The following is a 15,873-nucleotide window of genomic DNA, read 5'->3' as shown; positions in this document are numbered from 1 at the left end:
TTTACTTTCAAAGGCAGGAGGTTTATTTTCCAGGAGGTTTTCCCCTAAACATCCAAACAAACCTGAAATACAGCACTGGCAGCTGTTGGGTTAATTTTAATTTATATATACCTAAAAGTTCTTTTTTAGGTTGTGTTATGGAGTTTTACTGGATCACTGTGTAAACAACGCTGCTCATGTGAAGTGGGCATACTTGTGATTGTTTTATGAAACCGAGTCTGTAACTTAAGCACCCAATATTATCTTATCTCTGTAACAGCTCCCCGTTCATTAATTTTTGATAAGAATATTCTTGGAGTATCTTGGGAAAAATGTACAATATTGATTGTAAATTTGAACTTTTCGGTCCTGTTGTGCTTGTTTTCACCTTAAGTAATTGAGAGGGCTTTCGTGATGACTTCATGCCTTCCCACGCTCGTCACTCTTCCCCCTTACCATCATTTTGTCTATACGCTTCTGATCCCGTATCGCGTTATTATTCGTCCTGCTGGACACATCCCACAGAAATTTTTATTTCTTTCTTCGCCAATTCAAATTGTTACTGCATGTCTTCGTTTTTCCTAAGACGTGTCTCTTTGCGTGGTGGCATCCATACTTGTATGGTCGTGTTTGGGTGTTTGGCCCCTTCACCATTTCGTCCTGACCTTTTATGGTCTTTCCTGTCGTATCCGCACTAACGACTGGTTAAAAATAATCCAATAAATGGGTCCTGCATTTCCCGTCTCTTATCTATTTCTTTCCCCCAAGGGGGCTAGTTACCCGGAATCGGAGGGAAGATATCTAGGGTTCACCGAGTGAAATTGCAAGTGTGTCTTTGACCTCTTACATCGTGAATCGGTCTCGAAAAATTCAAACAAGCACTAAAACCTCGACAAACGCTCTTTTTTGATGGTTCATTTAATTACATGGAAGAAAACTATCTAATTATGTTTACTTGTAAACCGGCAATGAACCCAATATAACCATACATCGTTTAACTAGCCAGATTTAATGTATTGCCAGATATGTGCCCGTTAAGGCAGTTATCCTACGAGCAAACGACACTAAAAGTCGTCTTGAAGAGGCAATTTGAGTATTGATCTTGCATAAATCTATGGGTTATTATAAAATGTTTAATTAGTTTCATGTATTGTATAAGCAGATAAGAAAGCAAAGCGATGTTAGGATTTCATTGACCCGAATACTGTTTTCGCTGATAACTAAATATTTGAAACGTCCGCCTTTAAACTTTAAAAACAGTTTCCGCAAGATTTTAAGCGAATCTCAGTATCCTTTTTAAGTTAAAGCATAACGTAACAACTAACCTATTTGGTCTCTGCAAACACGAACAAAATTACTTTTAATTAACCGATTTTTTGAAGAATTAAAAAAATAAATACCGTCAGATAATTCAAACTTTTATTTAAAAGAAATTAAATTGTACGAATTAAATACAAAATAATCGAAAAATTACATTCTATTTCTTCCCCATAGATCCAGTCACTTTACACAACCTTGCCAGCAACCCAGACATCTGGACCAATGTAGTCAACCCTTCAATAACTCTCTGATGACTTAGGCCGATCTCCTAAAAATAAAATTTGAACACTTATTTCTATTAGCCAACATAGGGACCAATCGCACCTTTATATAACCCAATTTAACAGTCTCTTCCATATCCATGTTTTTGCACACTTTAAAGATGTTCTTTATTATATCCTCAGCTGCATATCCCAGATTCCACAAATGTTCAACCACCTTTAAACCAACATTTAATCCTGACATTATTCTTAGAGACAAACAACCTTATAAGCAGTCCTAATATCGCCATCCAAACAAGATTTCAGCATGTCTTTGATGAGCATAGGATGAGGTTCATCGCAGACTTTGAAAACATTCGCCGAATTCACTTCCCCAAACCCATTATGAGTGGATTGTAAATTGTTTAAAGCTTGTCTCATATCGCCTTGAGCAGTAAAGACTATAGCTTCTAAGCCGTCCTCTGTGTAGTTTACCTTTGGAGAAATATTAAGTTGCAGGACTCCATAATGGCAGAAAATGCACCTTACGTTTTCTTTTTGGCAAATTTGTATCACACGTGCTAAGACCTGAGCGTCAGTAAGCCGTGAGTACCTCAAAATGGCACAACGAGACTGAATGGGCTCAATTACTTTCTCACTGTAATTGCAGGCCAAAGCAAATCTTGTAGTATTGCTATAGAGTTCCATGGTGCGCCTTAAAGCCTGTTGCGCTCCCTCAGTCATGCTATAAAGCTACTTTTAAAAACAATTATTAATAATTTAATTGCCATAATTGTACCTGTCGACTTCATCTAAAATAATGATTTTATGCTTGCCAGGTGGTAGAGTAACTTTTTGCTGGGCAAACATTTTTACTTTATTTCGAACCACATCTATTCCTCGGTCATTTGATGCGTTTAATTCTAAAACTGCATCTTTGAAGGCGGGTCCTAACATTATCTTTGCTAAGCAGAGGATTGTTGTGGTTTTACCAACACCAGGGGGACCCTAGAAAAGATATATATATATATGATTTCTTTTTCAACGAAATTTAAATCATATAGTTTTAAAGTTTTTTCTTTTTTTACTTAGTATTTTAATTAAACTTTTACATTGATTTCTTGATCCTACCTATATCCTAACAATAATAGCAGTTAGAACAAAAAAGTTAAACCGTTCAAAATCGTTGCCGATGGCTTCCTCTAAAAGATGTATTGAAATTGATGATAAACTTGAATTTCTCATCCACAATAAACCTCTGTATAAGAAAATTCATAAAATTAGCTGAAAGTAGTCAAAAGATATTAAAGGAAATGTGATTAATTTTTTTAACTTTTACATCCTGTAGCTTCTTTAATATCAACTTTTGGGCTAAGATATATAGTCAAATTGGCTTATTTTAACGCAAATAATCTCCAGTTAACGTATGCCTCATGCTATACTGATCACCCTGTATATAAAATAACTAGAACTCTTACTGCAATAATAACATTGGGAACATTGCCTTGTCTCCCAAATACTGACAACCGAGTTATTGTGTCTTCATTTCCTACTATCTCTTGGAAGGTTTGTGGTCTGTATTTCTCTATCCTAGAGGAAGGTTTTAATGTAGTATCCATGTAAGTATTAGTTGATATTATTGACAATTACCAAGGAAGATTGGAGGACTTTTTCGGTTTCTCGTCTTCTTTCACTTTCGAAGGACCTGCTTCATATTCGTCTACATCCATAACTTCAACGATGTTATTCATGTTAATTGCAAGTAAATTGAAAACGATTGTTTGTATTTTCTACTGTAATGCTCTGGGACTTTTGAAGTTGGAGCAATATACGTTTTTTTGAATTTTTGCCCAAACTGTAATCATTTCCCTCTTCCCTCCAAGTTTTCAATTTGAGGTTATAGCATAAAAAACAAATTGACGCCGACAGATTTAGATCGGGGTCCCTGGTAGTGCTTATTAAATACGTAACAAAGAGCCGTTCGGAACCGATTTATAATATTTTAGCCGATATTCCCTTATTCATCTTTTATACCAACAATTCGATTTAATTTAGCTATAAAATAAACATTTTTATTATTTTATTTAAAATATGAGGAGCGTGATTTTATTTATCTGTAACGCTTTTCAAGATCTACGTAGTGCTTAAAGATTAACTCTATCGCTATCTCTATCTGCTGATTAATTTTTTATGACATTTTTAATGTCACTTTCAGTATTAAAAAAATCACTGAAACTGATTTTTTAAAAGTTTTTTCATTGAAAAAACCTTTTATTATTTTTATCCATAGCAAAATCATGCTATTTGTTGTGTTCTGTGTTAAATTATGGCTGACATTTTATTAAACAAAGTGATAAATCAAGAAATATCCAGTGCTTCATTAATAAAATGGCTCTTAATGGTATCCCCTCTGGTATGAATCCTTTCAAAAAGTCCACTCCAATTTAAAGAGAAAACGATTTTATTGTAGGACAATGAACATTTCAACGAAATTTCTGCTTGCAGAGTGAGCCAAATAGATTTTGCTACATTTTTCCTTAATTATATTCACAAAGTACTTAGGTAAGTGTCATAGTAAATAAAAGTCCTCATGTTACTATAGCCCACTCATTTCAGCGCCAGTGTTTCTATAGGTGCATCTCAGAAATTCAGTTCTTTGAAACGAACTGAAAAGAGGCAAATCAACAAAAATTTTGAATTAGACAAATCATTCAAATCAAATTTATCAGCTCCAGGAGCTAGTCAAAAAATAACTCCAGAAGCCCCTACCATACCATCTAAAGATTCCATTAGTAACACTGAAGTTAATATCACTTCAATTTCACCCCTATGTGAGCAATCCAGTCATCGTCCTCTTAGCAATGAACAAAATTTTGTGGAAAAGAAATCTGATAAACATTCGGTTTGTTTGGGGGATTTTTTGACTAGTCCTAAAAATCCTATTAAGAAAAAGAAGAAGTCTTTGCCGCCAACCCCTAAACCTGAAGTTTCTAAAAGGATTAGACCCACAACAATAAGTTCAAGACAATCTAACAGTGATTTTGGATCTAACCAAAACAGTTTTAATTTTCAACAAAGTTCTGGAAGCACTTCTGACTTGACTGAAGATTACATTTCCTCAAATGAGAGAAGTTTGATTTCAGGAGCAAAACTAACAATTCCATCTAATGTACATTACTCAGGTGATATCTCAAGTGGTACTCGCAGCGTTGGTTTCTTAACACCACTAACCAAACCTGAAAACTTAGGAAATAATTATCCGCTTAAACCTTTGTTGCAATCGGTAACTTACCGGGAAACTCTAAGTCAGATGGTCGATATTTACAATACTATAGTGAAGAGTAAATTAATACTAAATATTACTAGTGAAGTGCATTTTCTTGTTTGCTTGGTTGTAACCAAACATGTTAACTATTTTGAGCATATTTCTGAAAAGAAAACAAATGAGAACAGAATAGAAAATAATCACCAGTGCCCTCCACACACTTCATTAGAGACGGCCACTTTTTTTAAAAGTATGCACAATGTCACGTTTTTTGCTGTAAAGGCTTTGGAGGCACAAGCAAGTGAAATTAGCATTTATGACAAGACAACGATTAGTCTGTTAGCTGAATGTAATAACCTTAAAGAATTCTCTCCAGATTTGAATATAAAACTCTTGAAATGTGCTCTGGACAAACTAGAGAAACCAACCTTGGAACTACCCTTTTCAGACTCAGAAACAGTCTGTTTTAATATTGATACTGACAACAAAGAAAATTTTCCTGATCTAGTCAGTTTTCAAGCTTTTCGAAAACAAAGAGACTTATTTTATGATATTCTGACAATTTGGGAGAAGCAACACCTAACACCTGATTGGAATTTTGCTCTGGGTCTTGCCGGGAAAATCAGAAGTTTGCTCAATTTACACAGTGGTTGTGCAAACTTGATGCATTTAGCGAGACTGTTTAAGAATCAGTTATTGAGCAGTTGTGCCAAAGGACCTAAAGTAAGTTTCGTACTTCATAACAATTATATATGAAAACATGTTCTCATCCCTAGGAGAAAGGGTTATCGGATGATTCTTACCTTCCTTCTCTGCCAATAGATGCTGACAAATTACGTATACTTACAAATAGACTGATTACTAAAGAAACTATAAATGGCATAAATACTGTGCCAACATTCTCAGGATATCAGGAATTTTTTAAGGAATTTATGGTTATTTCTTCAAACTACGGGTTTACTGTGAATCTTAGGGATTGTTTTATTGCCACGATAATTGAATTGAACGACAGGAAATTTTATGTGGATGAAATAGATGAAAGAATTGCTGGTAAATTGTCTTTAATCATTTTTTTTTTCATCACAAATCTGTTTTTAGGAGACGAATTGGATACAAGGAGAATGTATATCAATTGTATAAACGAGTTAAGGATATTGGCAAAATTCTTAGGTTTCTTAGAATCACTTCCTTTTAAATCTGATCCTCCAATCACAAATGGGAACGTAATAGAATATCAAATTGACATCAGAAAAAAGGTATAATGTTTAAAAATGAGCACATTTCAAAATTCACCTTAAACAGGCAGAAATTTGAATTTTTAAAATTTGTCATTAGTTTTGTCATAAAATAAGAAAAGGTTTCAAAAGCTCAATGCAATGCTGTTGTAGTATTCAAAAAGAAATCCATCTATAACGTTCGTTTCGTCAATTTTTCAACACAAATGACTATAACAGTGCTATTTGTGCATATTTTGCTAAGATTGGGAGCATTCGACACACGAGGGCCCAAACACAATTAGTGAATAGGCAAAGGGCTTCCTTTCTTTAAGTCATATTAGTGTACTGCGCTGGTATAAATGTGGTGAATTGTGAACTGTGCGTAGAAACATATTATTTTTTTTTTGGGAAGGGGGAGGAAATAATTGGTCAATTTTCCAGATTCTACCAGCTCTTGACGTCAATTCTCTTCTTCGTTCTGCACTAGAAAATAATACCCTCATTTATCTGATCCCTTGGCTAACAAAGTACCTTGCAATGTTAGACCATATAACCTTGAGGCTGCCCTATTACACGTCACTATTTACAATTTTATTCGACTTATATCAGAACGTCGAGTCAGCGGATTGCATACCCCCCTATAACGCATCAGTAATACGACTGTCTTTAGGGTGGCTTTTCGATCTGCCCAATTTCCCTAATATGGAATACTTCAATTATTGCTCAAAGAGATTAAATGGTTCCATAGAAGCAAAAACGTTCAGTGCGGTTCAAGGGTCACTGAAAGCCAGGCGCCTAGATTTTACACCCATTGTTGATCAGAGTGTATTGTATTTGTGTTGTCCCTATTTAGATGAGATTAAGAGGGTGCTGTGTACAAATGCGTCTTATGGTACGGCGGCTGTGAAATATATAACTCCAATTACAGCGACGGAGACCAGTAGTGACATGGTTAAAAAAAAGGTGGAGGTAAGTAGTGGTGGTTCAACCGTATTGTTTATTTCCAAATCGTTTCTGCGAGAAGTAATGTTTTAGGTGTTCATCTTCAATATGAATATATTAGATTCCTTCGCTATATTGTGACAAAAAGCACAATTTAGTGAAGGAATACTTGTTTTTAATCGACATTCCATTATTTTTTCTTTGCAATCTGTGGTTTCTTTAACTCATATAACTTCCATCCAACTCATATCCATTCATTCTTCAGCAACAGCTCGAAGACGCTTTCTTCAGTTGTCAGCCGGCTTCATTAAGAAGAACCTTGGAATTTATTTGCGAACGAGTCGCATCTGCTGCTGTTAAACAAATTTGCTATTATTCGGTTCCTGTCGTTAAGAAGGCAGCCTTATCAGATCTCAAAGAGATCATCCTAAAAGTCGATAACATGAACCAGTATAGCGATGAAAAAGAGAGAGAGGTAAGTCATACGGCCCTATTTCAGTTTCGATATTTAAAATAGGTTATTGTAGACTGCCCTTAAGAAGCAGGGCGCGGTATTAGCACAAACGCATTTAGTAACATTCTTGAGCGTTTGCGAGATTGAAATGCAAAAGATTGCATGTGATAAAATGCCAATGGCAATAGAAGGACTGCTTCCTGTAGACACATTTGATGAAACTTTGGACGTTTGCGGTACAATTGCGTATAAAATGTATACTGGGAGGGTTAAGAGGTGGATAACGAATCATGTGAACATAACATTGTTTACTAAAGACTTCGATGCTGAAATACACAAGGTCTTGATTAAAATCTCCGCAGTAAGTCGCAGTAATTGAAAGCTTGTTTTAGGAAGTGATGAATAGGAGAGGAGAGAAGAATAAGCCCGCATTTGCTTTGCCGCCTGGTGGCAGAGAGTGTGACCACGACGAACAGGTTTTTAGCGGATTTAACATTTTAAATAAGATTAGAGTAAGTTAGAATTGACAATATGTAAATTCTTTATGGTAAGAGTACACCCTTAGGAAGCTTGCTGCAAAGCCAGCACAGTCTCTGCAGATATAACCGTGGATTTTGTGTTGCGCCTACTACAGGACGCCTACAGTAGTTTAACGCAGAGAAATGATGTGAACGATCTGATGATTTGTGTCGTCGCAACCACTGCGTTTGATTTTTATCTGCTTATAGGTAAGTTTTTTTGTCTTGTGCTCTAAATGTCGATTAATTCTTTGTTTCCAGTCGCTAATTATCAGGAAGTACTCTCACAGTCCTACGCAGATATAGAGGGCCTTTTATTGAATATATGGACGATTCCTCCGGCTTTAAACACTTCATTCCGAATGCTATTTTGCCCCAAAAATGTAAAAATACTTCAATCCTCTCCAAATAAAAAATTAGCGTGGGATTTGTATGCAAAACTAGTTACCTATCTACTGAATAAACACTTAATTGATTTGGAGGAATTGGAATCGCAGTGTACAGGGTTGTATCAAAAAACGTGGGAACCGGTAAATGATTTTATTATAAACGATTTATTTAAAATTTCATACTTACTTATGTTTTAGGAAATTTTGGAATGTTTTTCGCATTTCCTTCAAAAACTGCTGACATACAGTGGGTCGGAGGGCAAGGAAAATTTTGCTGCGCTTATTGAATTTTTAGCAGATTTTTGCCGAGATTTGTAACTGTTAGACGACATTCTATAAAACTTGTTGATTATACATAGGTTTTTGACGTAGCAGTAAGTTAATTTTATATTGTAATTAACATTTTATTTGTGATACTTTGTCCTCGCTTTCTTAAAAGACATGTAAATAAATTCTTGGTAGTTGTATTAAAATATTTTTATTTCGATCCTAGTATAAAAAAGTATAATTATTTCTTACGATTACTTTGTTGGCACCAAAGAGGCTCATCAGTCCTATCGCTGCAGTCGAAAACATTGTCGCAGAGTTTTTCTTTAGGAATGCATTGGCCGTTGAGACAAGGAATGTAGTTTTCCTCACAGAAGGTGTTGGAAAAATTGTCTTAAATTACCTAACATTACGCAAATGACATTTTTAAAAGGAAAAATTACCTTTAAGGCACATAATTTCGTCAGACTTATCCCAGCAGTCCACTTTTCCATCGCAATACTTATTCCTCTCCAGGCAAGATGTTTGGTTTCCGCATCGGAAGTGAGTTTCCAGGTTACATTCTGCGTTAAGTTCTGCTGTGTAATTAATTCTCGGAAAAATAATTAATTTTTACCGCAATTTTTCTCATCAAGCAAGTTTGAGCAATCAACTCGTCCATCGCACTTTTTGCTCCAGGAAATGCACATATTCTCGCAATTGAAAGTATTCTCTGGACATTGCAGTCGATTTTTAAGGTCCAAACATTGGTAGACGTGGAAATTTTTGTCCAGATTTTTACAGAATTGTGTGTTGATTTTGCACAAACCTCCACAACCTGCGAAAAATCTTAATTTATCAATAATTATGAGATCGATATAGGAATTTCTACCTGTCGGGTCGCTTTTGTCTAATATTTGCACGCACTTCGGCCTCTCGATTTCGCTGGTTTTGAAGCAAATCTCGTTTATACCGCAGTCGCGACAATAGGGGAAAGTGGAAGTAAGATAAATCTGAAACTTGAGACTATAGTTAATACAAATAAAGGAAAACATCACAGATTTGTGTACATCAAACTACGTGTGATTGGGAAGCGCCCATTGTAAGCATCCCAGAATGGAAAATCGACAAATCTAACGTTGAATAACCTAATCGGGAAGGTCTCGCAAGACCTCAAAAAGGGGGCTTTGCGTCCAAAACATTTTTAGACATTGATAGGACTTTCAATATCTCAATTCCCTATGCAAGGTGCAAGAGATTGGGTATGGGGCATGTCTTACACACAGAGTAGTAACCTCCTCCTTATGGGGTCCTACGGTTCGCTTTTCAAATCCGTACCGATTTCTAATCTGCTGTCTGTGATTGGACCGGGGGAGGTGGCTGCTCAGGCCTATGAAGACTACGTCGCCAGCATCACTCGTGAGCATATTGGCGGGAGCACATCAGTGTTACTCCAAAAGACTCGATACCGTGTAAATAGGGCCGGCCAGCAATCCCCTGATGATTCTCTTTACAAAATGGAGAAAACTGAATCATTTAGAATCACTTTCGCTCCAGGAAAATGTCGGTCGATTTGAGATTTGTGTGGACTGTTTAAGCGTGATAAGACTCTTATCTAGAAAATACGATCTTCGAGATGTATAAATATTGGGGCATTAAACCCAAAGCCTTTCCCTGCGTTAAGGTAATGTCCGAGATAATCGAAATTGGAATCTCGCAATTGTAGTCCTTAGTTAATACCTGGATTCTTGAAACTATTTACGTCCAACGTTATTGTTATGTAGCTGTAACTTTGGCTAAACAACGAAAGTTCCTGAGATACACACGTGTAAAGATACGCTAAAATTAGGGTTTCTCATATGTTTAATCGGGGAGAGGGCAAGAAAAAAGGTTGGTACTATAACAGGTAGGTTACGAGGTTTACCTTAGGGATGGCTGTGTCGTTTCTACCAGGTGCATTACTTCCTTTGCGCATTCCAGGAAATACAGTAGCTATGTTCGTCGACTGATTTTCGTTGCTTGTAGTCTCTAAATATCGTGTGACGGTTGTGTTTAAATAGTTTTCTGTTGTAGCTATAACGGTGCTTAGATTCGGAACATTTTTGTTCTCCACCCTAAATATGTTAAAGTCTAAAAGAAAGTTACAACGAATTACACGACCGCGTCGGGGACCAATTTTAATTTAAGAGAGTTTGTTAGTTTCAATCCACGACTATCCCGAATAATTGAAAAATTACCAATAATCTCAATTTAATTTATTAATTACCTTGGACAAGTCTCATTCATGTGCATTGAAGTATGACTCGAAATTAACACACAATCTGCTGTATAATGCAATTACATTTTTTATGATTGCCATAAAATCCCAGTGATTACATCTTAATAACGACTAAAGTAAACAACCGAAAACGTAGCGGCTATTTTGGGACCATAGAAGAGCTAATAGAATATTTCCCACTCACCTAAAGAAAGTACGACACCGAAGAACAGTGCTATAATTATGCTCAGAAACACCGAAACGCAGAGGAAGACCAGAACTTTGCGCCTTTTTCCCCTTTTAAGGTCTTCATCTCTCGCCTCTTGATTTATCCTCAAAACCCACTTATGTCCGAACACGTTGTTTTTGACCAGAATATTTTTGTTGTAATTATTCTGATACATTTCTCTGGAAACCGTCGACACTGACATGTTTTGAGACCTGAAATCCACAGGGAAAAACATTCAATCGAAAAGCTCGTTTTCGTCTTACCATCTGGTCTTGTCATAGTAGTGCACTTTGGTGAGCTCCACGTTGTTGGGCTGCAGGATCATATCTGAACTGGCTCAGCACTAGACAAACACCAACATGCAGTCTGATAGAAAATTGAATGTAAAGTGCATATTTTTCAATGGCAAATACGGAAGTTTTTTCAATACAAACATTGAGCACCGGCATCGGACCGTGGCATCCCCGAATGCCGGCTAAAGGTTGATTATTGGCCGGCACGTGACTTGTACCAGCCGGTCATTACGCAACTACGTTTAGGGTTCATTTTTATATAAAACAAGGGGTGAACATAAGGTAAAGTTTCAGATGTCTTCCGTAGAAGGAGAGAGATGCGAAGAGGAAGAGAGTAGATATAATATGTCCTATATAGAGGGTGCCGTAATGGAGCTCAAGTGTGGGGTTCCGGTAAAAGATGCAAGGTTGCTTACATTGGGGCAAAGTTGTAAAGTTTTAAAATGATAAAATTATTAAAATTCCCATGACTTCTGAAAACCATGGGAATTTCGGGCCAACCTGAAATTTTGAAAAAAGATCGACACTCCGCCATTGCAATTTTTCCCCTTCCACAACGTGCCGATGGTATATTTAAAATCCGCCGTTTCCAAATTCAGTAACCATCACATACGTTCCTTTTTCTTACCGACGCCATCTTGTATTTTCATTTTATTTTTAATTCAGCGTTCTTTCCGACTACGATGGGCCGTTGAAAAGATTTGTTAATCTCCGCTAAAGATGGAATTTAACGCTCGGTTTCTCTTATTTGAACGAAGGAGTTGTGTATACCAATTCATGTCGGGTGGCACAGTCCCCGCTCTACAGACACCTGAAACCATAGTGATACTTTACACTAATTTGAAACGTTTAAAGTTCTTTAACGCATTCATGAAATGCTAATGCGTGGAGGGGTGTTTATGACGGACCAAATAGTATAGGCCCAAAATAGATGAAAAATCAAGATATAAGTTTCATTTCCAGTAGAAAGTAATATGTGTTATTTTTCTTGATTTCTTCGTCCTCTTTCAGTCACCGGAATTCTCCGTAATTCGCTGCAAAGCCCCGGACTTCGTTAAGATTGTTTTCAGTTTTTCGAATCAAGCACACCCAATACTTTGCTTTGATTCTCTGAGCTGCTAGCGAATTTTAGTGTATTGACTTAAAGCAACTATGATGTTTCCGTTATTTTCCCTCTTTTTCATTCTTCCACAAAGCAACCCTGAATTATCCAAATTTAACTTCAAATAGTGAATTTTATTGAGGGTTTTTTACATTTCGAGAATCAATGAAACGCACTTGTGAATCTCCATTAACCGAGGTACTTTTCGCCATATTGCATTATGAAAACAATCATTTTTTCCCATATGTCCAGCATTTTGCATTTCTTCGGGAAGCAACTGTGAATTTCTCAATGGAATTTTAATTATTAAATTTTAGGGATAATTCGGCACTATAAGACCTAATTTCCGAAAAATCATTTTTAACGTTTAGATTTTGTTGAAAGTTAACTTTTCAGAGCTCAATTTTAATTTTAAAGTCTTAGAAATGAAATTTCAGGATGTGCAAGAATGATTGTCTACGTTCTTATGTAAACATAATTTAAGTTGATATGATGGTTGAACGCTATGGTTCATTACAGATGTTTTGATTATAAATTTGTTTTATTTCTCATAAAAAAGAGGCGAGAAATGCGAAGATTCCTGAATTTTATGCAAGGTATTCCAGGAACATGTTGTCAAACTTTAGGAGGTCATAAAGGGTGATAAGTTAAGTCATTTTGCCTCATAAACATATATCCGGAAATGAGTCGTAAAGGCACAAGACAAAAAAAATGTTAAAAATGTTAAACAATGCCCGTGGTTTCGTATTTCACTGATTTGTTTATGGAAAGTTACACTGATAGCCGTGATAATCGTATTTGGAGCGAGCAAAATCCTCATAGAACATTTAAGAAGTCTAACCAATATCAGTTCTCTACCAACATGTGGGTTGGCATAATAGGAAATTATGCCAGCCCACACGTTAGTAGAGAACTGATATTGGTTAGACTAGTAGAGTTATTGGACCGTACTTCATTAGTTGCTCGAAAACGTTCCGTTGAATGTCCGCCAAAGGATGTGGTCTCAGCATAACGCAGCTCCGACACATTTTACTTGCGACGTGTGAGACCACTTAAACTTACAATTTCGTGAGAGTTAGATTCGACGGGGTCGACCTGTTAACTGGCCGGCCCGGAGTCCAGATCTAATACCTCTCGATTTCTTTTTTTGGGGTTACCTCAAATTACTAGTTTATGAAACACTTGTAACAACAGAAGAAGAGTTGCTTGGAAGAGTGACGGCTGCAAGTCACTTTATTCTGAAAGATCCACATGTTCTTTTCCGAGTGGTTCGACGTACGACTGCATGCCAGCAAGTTGGTAGCCGCAATTTTGAACAACTCTTGTAATACTTTGTGGTTTTTCTTTTCTAATAATTACCTTAGAAGACAAAAATGCAAAAAGCCGTAAATACGAAAACATATGCATTCTTTGACGTTTTAACAATTTTTTTTCTAGTGCCTTAACGACTTAACTTATCGTCCTTTATGACCTCTTAAAGTTTGGCAACATGTTTCTGAAACACCTTGTATATTGAGTTAATTTGGAAATTTAGTTCGTTTTCAAGAGTTCATAACTCAAAAGTTCTTAAACAAGAGACCCAGTATATTATTCGATGATAGAATTCTACTGATTAATAATTTTGAGCAAAAATATGGCGTATTTCTTATACATACACCGCCTATAAAGATTTTAAAATGTTTAGAAGCCATTATATCGTAGTTATGACTCGACCTGTGAGCTGTACAGTTACGTTTAGGACTTAATGTAACTTCAAAAAAAATATTTTATATATTTATTTTATTTGCAAAAGACGTGTTGACACTTAATACTGTATAAGGATTGATACACGGGAAGATACTTGAAGACTACTTGCTATCTTAAGTGACACAATTATTTATATTAAAAATAGTGCTAAGTCTGCACAACACGTGTGGCTCGTGTTATTACATAGGCACGGGTGGCGCGTGTTGTGCTTCTGAATAATGGGCCTTCTATGAGGTGGTCATATAACTGTACCTTTGCAAATGGCCGATTGTAAAGTTTTATTTCGAACGAATATCGCTTCTTAAATGATTCATTCGAGTTTAAGTGCTGCGATGCATGAGATGTTTGTCAGCCAGAATAAAATATATAATAATTTAAATAATCAGACGTTCTTTTGTTCTAAAGACTTGTCAAATACGTCAGCAATGTACCTGGCATTTACTATCAGAACGCGGTTTCATATATTTGACATTTAGTGAGGGAGAGTTGCTGAGATTTCCGGAAAATCTTCGGCTCTGGTAAGTCTTTGTCTTAATTTAAACCAAATTGTGAAATAACACGGTGTATGTAATGTCTAATGAAATTCTAAATCATTATTGTCCCTCCATATTTTAGTAACTTAGTAAGTAGAAAAGTAAACTCCTCCAAATTGTCCAGATCCCCATGCTGGATTCTGCATTAACTTATCATACTGTTTTACTTAATTTGATGAATTTGAGGGATTTATGTATATTCCACATTGGCCTTATGATTTGAGCCCAAAATAATTGTTTCCGCCTGTATTGTATCGTTTAGATACAATTTTCCGCGTTTGAACTTATTCGAAGGTTTGCTAGATTTTGCCTAATTAGGTAAACGCATTGTTTTCATGAATCCAAGAAAGTTTTTGACATCTAGACACATTGTATATTAATTCGTTTTGCAAATCGTAACTTTTTTGCCCATTTCGAAGCAGTATCACCTCTTCGATGATTCAGTCGAACGTAAGTGCGGCGGCGCATAAGGTGTGAGTCACACGAAATAAAATAACAATCGGGATAACTTGAGTGCTATTTCGTTTCAAAGATTTAGAGGATAGGTCAGTACTGTAGCTGACATTTAGTGAATGAAAGCTCAGGATAGTGTGCAATTCGTATACTTTTGCATCCCTTTGTTTAGGGTTAATTTAGTAGTTTTCGTCCGAGCCCTCAGTAAAGGATGAATGTTTTGCTTAATTACTTTTAGCTGAAGATAGTGAATACTTGCGTGTAAACAATAGAAATAACAATCAGAAACTCCTCATTGCAATTTAACCACATTTTACCGTATCTTCTACTTGCATTGCTCCATCATGTGCGTGGGGGAATCGAGCCGCATCTCAGAGTATACGGCACCACTCATACAATTCCCTAACCTTAAATCCTAGAGCCCTTCCTCCCATTAAGAAAGAGTTATTTTCTGCAAAAATGAATTTAAGTGTCGAACTTTTAAATATATGTGCAAAAGTTGGAGCAGTGAACATAAGATAAATAGTAATATTTTAAAACGGAAATTTCTTTAAACATGTTTTTTGCGAAATATTAAATATGTGAGGTGAAAAATTTTGGAAAGAACTTTGGAGCAAGAATTTTTCCAGTACCCTGTAGATCAAATTTGTTTATTTAGTTTATGTATTAAGAAATGTGTTTCGTATTACATATTTTCTTTGTTTACTACATGTTGTTAGAGAAAGAGAGA

The 15,873-nt window shown here is 36.0% G+C and overlaps 3 protein-coding genes across 6 annotated transcripts; 1 reads left to right on the top strand and 2 right to left on the bottom strand.

Moving 5' to 3' along the window:
• Window positions 1–1,384: 1,384 nt before the first annotated feature.
• Window positions 1,385–3,624, bottom strand: RfC4 (replication factor C subunit RfC4). The gene is made up of 7 exons (XM_066292997.1): window positions 3,150–3,624; window positions 2,978–3,089; window positions 2,299–2,507; window positions 2,049–2,244; window positions 1,785–1,994; window positions 1,624–1,737; window positions 1,385–1,567 (listed from the first exon to the last, which is right to left on the bottom strand). The coding sequence occupies exons 1-7, from the start codon at window positions 3,248–3,250 to the stop codon at window positions 1,457–1,459; spliced, it is 1,053 nt and encodes a 350-aa protein (XP_066149094.1). The 5' UTR covers window positions 3,251–3,624; the 3' UTR covers window positions 1,385–1,456.
• Window positions 3,625–3,709: 85 nt separating this feature from the next.
• dlt (codanin-1 like protein dlt) lies at window positions 3,710–8,757 on the top strand. Its single transcript, XM_066292955.1, has 12 exons — window positions 3,710–3,912; window positions 3,970–4,061; window positions 4,116–5,487; window positions 5,541–5,814; window positions 5,863–6,020; window positions 6,423–6,950; window positions 7,189–7,398; window positions 7,451–7,717; window positions 7,770–7,889; window positions 7,943–8,105; window positions 8,157–8,425; window positions 8,483–8,757. The coding sequence occupies exons 1-12, from the start codon at window positions 3,826–3,828 to the stop codon at window positions 8,600–8,602; spliced, it is 3,660 nt and encodes a 1,219-aa protein (XP_066149052.1). The 5' UTR covers window positions 3,710–3,825; the 3' UTR covers window positions 8,603–8,757.
• On the bottom strand, window positions 8,753–15,568 carry LOC136345017 (low-density lipoprotein receptor-related protein 6-like). 4 transcript variants are annotated; one of them, XM_066292992.1, is made up of 8 exons: window positions 15,551–15,568; window positions 11,280–11,382; window positions 10,993–11,228; window positions 10,455–10,660; window positions 9,423–9,549; window positions 9,168–9,368; window positions 8,995–9,114; window positions 8,753–8,944 (listed from the first exon to the last, which is right to left on the bottom strand). In XM_066292992.1, exons 2-8 carry the CDS (start codon window positions 11,339–11,341, stop codon window positions 8,793–8,795), a joined length of 1,104 nt encoding a protein of 367 aa, XP_066149089.1. In that variant the 5' UTR covers window positions 11,342–11,382; window positions 15,551–15,568; the 3' UTR covers window positions 8,753–8,792. The 4 variants fall into 4 exon arrangements, with proteins under 4 accessions (XP_066149089.1, XP_066149088.1, XP_066149087.1 ...); XM_066292991.1 differs by lacking the exon at window positions 15,551–15,568 and adding an exon at window positions 15,461–15,516; XM_066292990.1 differs by lacking the exon at window positions 15,551–15,568 and having other exon boundaries at window positions 11,280–11,478.
• Between the last annotated feature and the right edge of the window lie 305 nt (window positions 15,569–15,873).

Source organism: Euwallacea fornicatus, chromosome 18 (assembly GCF_040115645.1).
Source record: "Euwallacea fornicatus isolate EFF26 chromosome 18, ASM4011564v1, whole genome shotgun sequence".
Taxonomy (NCBI): domain Eukaryota; kingdom Metazoa; phylum Arthropoda; class Insecta; order Coleoptera; family Curculionidae; genus Euwallacea; species Euwallacea fornicatus.
Note: the sequence above shows the minus strand (reverse complement) of the source record. Positions and strands in the feature narration are given on the sequence as shown.